The sequence below is a fragment of the Merops nubicus genome, unplaced genomic scaffold (assembly GCF_000691845.1).
Source record: "Merops nubicus isolate BGI_N331 unplaced genomic scaffold, ASM69184v1 scaffold18298, whole genome shotgun sequence".
Lineage (NCBI taxonomy): Eukaryota > Metazoa > Chordata > Aves > Coraciiformes > Meropidae > Merops > Merops nubicus.
In genome coordinates this window covers 19,073-27,381 of record NW_008627976.1, presented here as the reverse complement: position 1 = coordinate 27,381, position 8,309 = coordinate 19,073, and the positions used below count along the sequence as shown (strand labels likewise).

Sequence of the window (8,309 nt, the reverse complement as noted above, 5' to 3'; positions counted from 1 at the left end):
CACGACTCCCTCTCCAAGTGAACCTTCTTATTCAGAAAGGGGATGACTTTGGTCATGTTTCTAATAAATTCACAGAGTATGATTTGCCAAAAAGGTGTCTTGCTGCCCCAGCCACACAGTGAAAAGCATGAAACTGGATGTGGCAGGGGAATGCAGGCAGAAAATCATTTTTAAGAGAAAAAAAAGTGGAAAAGGTTTCTCTAATGGAGTTTAGTATGTTCCCTTAGAGGTCCAAAAGCTTCTAGAAACCTGCAAAGGCAAGGGCTAAACTTCCTGTCCTGCATACAAACCACTTAAACTCCTTTTAGACCTATAATACCATACTTAGAGGGATTAGCTACTCATTCCAGCATTCCCATGTTAGACAAAACACTTCAATCCAATAAAACAGCTACAAACATCACTGCATCCTGGTGAACAGCCAAAGCAGCACACCACAACAAAGCACCAAGACTTGGTCCTTTAAGGATCCTTTTAAGATCCTCCAGCCTAACTATCCAAAATGTAAAAAAATTCAACCAGACAGAGCTGGGAAGTCAGTGGAAAACAAAATGTCATTTTATCAATTATCAATGATGTGCAAAAAGGAATGGGGAAAAAGAAATCAAGAAAAAAGATAAGGGTGTCTGTCATACAAAACTGCAGTTAATTAGGGGTTGCATAGTCTGGGTACACCAAAGCTCTGTGTCTGTTTTTAATTAACAAGAGTAAGGAAGAGACTGAGGACTTGCTAGTAACCCTCCTTCCTAGAAATTTCAACTTCAATCAATCCTTTATTTCATAAATTCATTTAATGCAATTTACTATCTCCCTTCATTTTTGCCAAGCATTTTTCTTCCTTCTCAAAAGGCCAATTTATCTTTTCTCTGCATCTTTGTCATATGCTGCCTCCCCTTTTCCTCCTCACCCCATTTATCAGTTCTGCTCTAAAAAAAAAAGTTATCTTCCAATACTGTCTCTCTCTTTTCTAGCCACTAGCTTTTTTCCTTCACTTCTAAAAACTTTATTGCTGTCCAAGTGAGGATTCACAAAATTAGGAAAAAAAATAGGCAGGCACCCACACATCAGTTGAATTTCCACTGATCAGAGGCAGCAGCCAGGGAAGAAGTATGAACATCTTTAAACACACCTTAGAAACACAGCACAGCCAAGACACTGATCAGGCAGCTCAATATTGCAGCCTCCAGCTAGTAACCTTTGGGTTTGCTGGAAGTCTCTTAAGCCTTGGACATTTGCTAGGAGAGAGGAGTAATTTTTCCCTGTGTTCTTCCCTTGGCCTGACCTGAGCCTCATGATCGTGACATTTGTAGGAGAGGTAGATGCATCAGAGAAGGAAAAGAATGCTAAAAGGGACTGACCTCATCATAATTCTGTGGGAAGTGGCAAAAACCCAACAGGATCACTAAGCAGAGGTGAAAGAACAACAACAGCCTGTTCACGGGCTCAAAGGTGCACCAACATTTTGGGAGTTTTCCTGCTCTCCACGGCCAGAAGCACGAGAAACGTGCTTGCCAAAAAATGAAAGGTTGAGAGGTGTAAGCCTGGGGCATTCTCCCAAGAAAGCTTCTGCTTTAGGAAAGGGAGAATGTTGTCTTCTCCCCTCCCAGCCCTGCTGCCCTCAGCACCACCCCAGACCCACCTGATCCTCCCTTTCTCCTTGCTGCGTTGTCCTACTCGGTTTGTGGACTTGATGTAAAGGTGACGGTGCAGCTCGTCGATCAGGACCAGGTGCATGTTCATCTTCTTACTGTGCAGCTCCAGCCTCAGGTCACTCAGACCCTCCACCTGCAGGAGGGGACCCTCCAAGGAGTCCACTGCTGACACCTAAAGGAGAACACACGTGACAACTGATCAAGGTCAATTCATCCGTCTCTCAGGACTTTCATCCCTCTCAGGACTGACTATCATGATGATTCTCTCCATATCCCCTCTTAAAACATTTAAGTGGTATTTCTTTATTTCTACTCCTAAAGGAAACTTAAATATATTACAAGTGTCCCCTGTCCAAACAGCTCAGATTTAATGAACAGTCTCCAAATATTCTGAACGTGTTTTACTCCAGTGGAGAACCATCTGTGCCCATGGCAGGGAGGTTGGATGAGATGATCTCTAAAGTCCCTTCCAACCTCAGCCATTCTATGGTTCTATATATATATATATAAAAGAATTCAGTTAAAATACAGTTCATTAAATAAAAGTTAAAGCACAGTTTACCACAAAATGAGATTAGCAAGTAGAAAACTTAGAAAGACACTGACATTTCCTTGTCATCTTTTCATTACAGAAACACCACCAAAACATTCTTCTCAATTTTATAAATGGGGAGAAAATGGCTGAAATTTTATTTCCTTCAAGTGATGTCATGGGAAGACTGCAAAAGTTTAGGAGGCTTCATCTTCTAACCCACAGAGCTGCATGGTCATGTAGCTACAAAATTTAAGTAAACACAACCAGATGAACAACAGCTACTGGTAGTTGGAAGGTGTTTTTGAATTCTAAGTAGGGAGAGTGTTTAAGGCTTGGTTATTAAGTCTCAAATCACAGAAAATAACTTTATACAAGCAGAGTAACAGATGGGACCTGAACATGCAGTAAGATGAACAGGCCACAGGTAACATCCCCTCTGCTGATGCCCTTCTGTGGTGACATCCAGTGGGCACTACTCTGAGGAACCTAATTTCTATTTTTATTCTAAGAATAAATGTGGACAACAGCCACCAGGAATGACAAATCAGTGCATAAAATTAACACTATCCATTTGCATCCCCCCCAGTTTACTTGTTTTTTCTGTTAAACATCTAAAGTCCACAGGTAATAAAAAAAAAAAAATCCTGTCATCCCTCTGCAGTTCCTACAATCTCATGATGTTGTAAGAACCTAAAATGAGCATGTTTTGCATAGGCAGCTATAAAATTTTAAAAATAAAATCATTCTCTAGGAACTGAAGATGCTATTCATGAAATAAGACACTTGCTTGTAGTTTAGGATTTAAGTTTATAGCAAACCTGGCAGCTAAACATTCAAAATGAAAAGCAAGGAGATAGAGGAAACAAGGAGCTCAGCTAAGGTCTGGTCCCTTAATACCAGTAAATATTAAGTATACTGAAAGAACACCTATCAACAGTGTATTGCTTCTTTTGCCTCCAAGTCCAGAATGACCCTGAAGGAGCTCTGGGGCACTCAGGCTTTTTAAATTCAGAGCAGTTTCAAAGAGAAAGCAGCACTTTTGCCTTCCTCCAGAAAAATTGTGCTGAGGAGTCCCTAACTCTGAAATTCTCTTCTCTGCAAGGATGATGAGAGCCTACACTTGTGCCAGTCTCTAGGCTACTGCTCACTCTTGAGAAATGGTTTGTGTCACAGTATTAATTAGAGGACTGAACAGGCTCCTCCTAATGCCACCAACTCTGCAACTCCAGCAGCATCTCAGGGGTTCCTCTTGCGTCCCACCAAGAACCATCCATCCTCTCCCTTCCCACTACCTATTGGTGACAAGCCACAGAATTTAGGCCACAACATCACAGAATTATACCAAGGTGAAGAAAAATTAAGAACAGCCCTGGGGAGAAGGTGCTGGGGGTGCTGGGGGTGAGGAGCTGGGCAGGAGCCCCCCCAGACTGGGCTGCCCCCCAGCAGCGTGGGCACAGGGCAGGGAGGGGATCCTGCCCCTCTGCCAGCTCTGGGAGACCCCCCTGCAGTGCTGGGGCAGCTCTGGAGTCCTCAGCACAGCAGAGCCAGGGAGCTGCTGGAGCGGGGCCAGAGGAGCCCCAGCAATGCCCCGAGGGGGGAACCCCTCTGCTGGGAGCCCAGCAGGAGAGAGTTGGGCTGGGGCAGCTGAGAGGAGAAGGCTCCAGCTGGGGAGACCTGCTGGGGGCTGCCAGGGGCCTGCCAGAAAGCTGGGGACAATCTTTTTGGTGGGGCTTGTTGGGACAGGAAAAGGGGGGATGGTTTTAAACTAAAAGAGGGAGATTTAGACTAGAGAGAAGGAACATGTTTGCTGCTGATGGTGGTGACCCCTGTCCCAGGCTGCCCAGAGAGGTGGTCACTGCCCCATCCCTGGCACCATCCCAGGGGAGGTTGGCCAGGGCTCTGGGCAACCTGCTCTAGTTGGGGCTGTCCCTGCTCCCTGCAGGGGGTTGGACTGGATGGCCTTGAAAGTTCCCTTCCCACCCAAAAACATGGTTAAACTGTATGAAAAAAACAAATTCAAATTTCCTTTTCCACAGAGCTGGCACGTCACAGTACCTACAAATAGAGAAGGCTCAGAAGCACAGACACAGCTAGGAAACCTTTGGCAGAAGTGTAAAGTGCTATTTTTTATCTTCCTCCCTTGGCAGGTAGAGATGTACCCCAAATTTCCCAATTCCAAAGGCACTTTAACCCCCCCAGTTACTTCAGGGGAGCTGCAGACATTCATCACTGCCCTGAAAGCTGTCAGCAATTTCACCAAAGCAAGAACAAGATCAGGAACAACATTTGTCAAACTGAGAAGCTGAGAGATGAGAAAGCAGTGAGGGAAGAACTGAAAGCAAGCAGGAAAACGACATTAAAGAGGTTGCAAGACATCCAGGAAAAGTATCATCTAAAATATGAGCTACAGAAATTCAAACCTTTCCAGCTCTGACCATTTGGCTCTATTTTCATCTCCCCCATTCCTAATGAGTTTGTTATTCTCAGAACTAATTATTAAGACCAACATACAGCTCACAAACACATCTGAGAAACCAATGGAACAGTCAATTGTTTATTGCCCTTAAAAAAATCAAAATAAACCCACAAACAACAAAACCACCCAAACCTGTTATGCTCTGAACTTCCTTCTGGTGGGCTGGGGTTGTTTTGGTGGGATTTGTTGGGTGGTTTTTTTGATGGCCTTTCTGCCACGTCACATTTGCAGGCAGCCAAGCTGGGAGTGGTGTCCTTGTAAGTGGCACGTGCCCAGGGATTGACCTCACAGCCAGGTTTCAGGGTTAGCAGAGTCAGAGCCTTGGAGCTTAGGGCAGCCCAGCTCCAGTGAAGCCTGACTCAACCACTGCTCTCACTTCCCATTGTCACCAATTACCACGACAGAGCACAAGAGAAGTGCTCTACTCCTCACAAGAGTGTGCAGCAGCAGGACAAGGTTTGAAGCTAAAGGAGAGTAGGTTTAAACTCTATCTTAGGGAGGATTTCTTCAGTCCAAGGGTGGTGAGACTCTGGACTAGATTGCCCAGAGAGGTGGATGTTCCATCACTTGGAGGTGTTCAAGGCCAGGTTGGATGAGACCTCGAGCAACCTAGTCTGGTTGAGGGGTGTCCCTGCCCATGGCAGAGAGGTTGGACTGGATGGTCTCTGGGGTCCCTTTCAACCTCAGCCATTCTATGATTCTAATGCTCCAGAACACTGTGGGTCTTCAAAGTAGTTAGAGGCTCAATTCAAGTTGATGGAAGTCAAGGAAAGGTCTCCAGTTGGTTTAGGTCACCACAGATAGAAACCATGTTAAAAATAAAGAAATGAAATATTTTTTCCTTCTGTGGTTGTACCTACAGCAAGATGACTTCTGTCCTGGCAACAAGCCAGCTACAAAGCAGCACCCCAGACTATCACAGAATGTTATAGAAGGGTTTGGGTGGGAAGGGACCTTTCCAGGCCATCCAGTCCAACCCCCTGCAGGGAGCAGGGACAGCCCCAACTAGAGCAGGTTGCTCAGAGCCCCGGCCAACCTCCCCTGGGATGGTGCCAGGGATGGGGCAGCGACCACCTCTCTGGGCAGCCTGGGCCCCTAGTGCCAAAAAGATCTTCCTGCTCTCTTGCCTAAATCTCCCTCTTACTTTAAAACCATCACCCCTTGTCCTGTCACAACAGGCTCTCCTAAAGCCTCATCTCAAAACAGAAACCATGAGATTAAAATGTCCAATTCTTGTGCTGGATAACCTACCTCAGAAAGGCAGCACAAGCAACTAAAATGGAGCAAAGATGTCTACAAAGAAGGCACAAAATGAAAAATACAGTACAGACAGATGCAACAATGGAACTGTTATGAGAAAAACCTTGACAAGCTTGTGTTTCACTCTCCTCTCCTGGTAAAAATCAGTTCCTGAAACTCATTTTTAGCTAATAACCACACTGTCACCACAAAGGCTTTGTTCTCCAGAAGCAGGGAGATTGAGAGTAACAGAGATGGATGGAAAAGAAAGGGAAGCAGAAAGCAAGTAAGGAGAGCAGTAATAATGACAACAGCCCTTCAAAACACAAGTAGGAGTAGTCTACAATTGGCTTTATTTAATATACAAGTATCCCTCTGGGCCATGTTAACAGGATGGTCAACTACCTCTAAGAAGAATTATGTTGACAAAAGGGACTTGGAAAACCACCCTGGTGGGTCAGCCAAGGGCAGAGCCAACTATCCAGCCACAAAATACAGACAGCACTGAGAGAAAAACTAGAATGAAGTAAGACTTTGACTGAATTCATAACAGGGACTAAGTCTGTCATCAGCAAAGCATCAGTCAAGACCAAAATTTTATGCCCCCACTCAGCTAGTAACACCCCATCACGTTTACTGCCCAAGAGACACAAGTGTGTGGTAAACACACTTCCAGCTTTGAAGAACACAGAGGTTTATTCACTGTTGTGTCACCAACTCATCACTCAATTTTGGCATATCATTTCCACGAGCTGTTCTTCACCCCTTCTCATTTCAGGCCCTGATATGCAGGAGGAGCTAGATGAGCAGAGGACAAGAGTACCAGGTCAGAGCACACACAGATGCTGCTCCACACAGAAGTGTTGCTGTTGAAGTTAGAACTCATTCCTCCACTCAGAGGACCTTAAGGTAGGAGAAATCTCCTTATTTCTGGATTTCTCTTTTTTATTGTGGATGCTGCTCCTCTGCTCACAATAGGAGGAACAAATCAAGAAAAAGGTGCATTCTAGAAAGAAACCCAAGTGCTGGTTTTTGCATTTATATTGCCAACACCCTTTCCAAATACCAAAAGCTTTCCACATTTTAAAAACCAACTGTCTCCCTCCCCCTCAAGTCCTAAGCTTCTTTAAAGATAGTTTATTTAAATTTTATCTCCTATTTTTTCCACTCATTTATTACAAAGTTATCTGGAGTCCTCAGACAGAAGCCCTTCACTTCCAATTACTTCTATCACTTATTTAGGATTTTAATTGTGTTACTTGGAGCACTTAAGAAGAGAAAACCCTGACAAGCTTACCTTAAGTCTCCACATCAATTTTGGTATTTTTCAGTACCTCATAGCAACTTCTGGGTTTCTGCAGTTCACCAGTGGTGTTTTGCACACTCACTCCAAAAGAAGCAGTGCTGTGAGATAAAACAACCCACTGTACATTTCAAGAGGTCTAAACCATCCTGTTGTCTACTGCGACAAGGAACCAGCTTCTCTGGTTGCTGCCATCTACCACGTTCATCTCTGCTTCACAGAGTTTGTTGTACAGGAAAATGAAAAGGTGTTTGAGCCATCTCACATGGCATGTGCCATTATGGAGAGAGGTGAGGCCAAGGGCTGGCCACACCTTCCAAAAGGTGATCTTCAAACAGCAGCACAATCCCCACACTTCAGGATGACTGTAGAAGTTGAGGAGCACACTGTGGTCACTGAGTACACACCGACGTGCAACACAGCAAGCACAGACTTCAACAATTTAATGATGCTCTCAGAGCAGGTCAAAGAATTCTGGCAGTCAGGAATCAGCATCCATTTGAATACTGGTCATCTGAACCAGCCTCTAAGAGACCTCCACAGGTTTTCAGTTTAACTTGCTCGAAGACACACTAGATTCAAAGCTGCATCAGCTGCTCAGGGCCTCTGCTCAAGGTTTGAAGATCTGCACGTGTGGAGATTGACAGTCTCTCTACTCTCTTGCTCCTGCTGTTTGATACCTGTCATGGGTAAGAATTTTCTCCTTGGCATGGAATGGTTTGGGTTGAAAGGGACCATAAAGATCACCTAGTGCCCACCCCCCTGCCATGGGCTCCCACTACAGCAGGGTGCTCAGAGCCCCATCCAACCTGGCCTTGAACCCCCCCAGTGATGGAGCATCCACAGCTTCCCTGGGCAAGATGGGCCAGGGTCTCACCTCTTACATCCAGCCAGTTCCTCCCACAGATTTTTGATGATTGCCTCTCATTAGTGCACTTCTCTATTTTTCTTCTAACTCTTTTAGGTGATCACAGACAGAAAAAAAACCACATTGTTTTCTGCAGGCTGAACAAACCCACTTACTGCAGCATCTTCACCCCAGGGGCTCTGCACTGGACTCTCTCTCACACATCTTCTTTCCCCCAGCAATGACCCGAGGGACGA

The 8,309-nt window shown here is 45.1% G+C and overlaps 1 protein-coding gene across 1 annotated transcript in view; it reads right to left on the bottom strand.

The window, feature by feature from the left end:
• Positions 1 to 8,309, bottom strand: part of EXOC4 (exocyst complex component 4) — a gene marked incomplete at its 5' end in the record, with an annotated part of 32,315 nt that overhangs the window by 8,438 nt on the left and 15,568 nt on the right. The window contains one exon of the mRNA XM_008946538.1: positions 1,640 to 1,824. Coding sequence (XP_008944786.1) covers positions 1,640 to 1,824 — 185 coding nt within the window. The remainder of the gene's footprint in view (positions 1 to 1,639; positions 1,825 to 8,309) is intronic.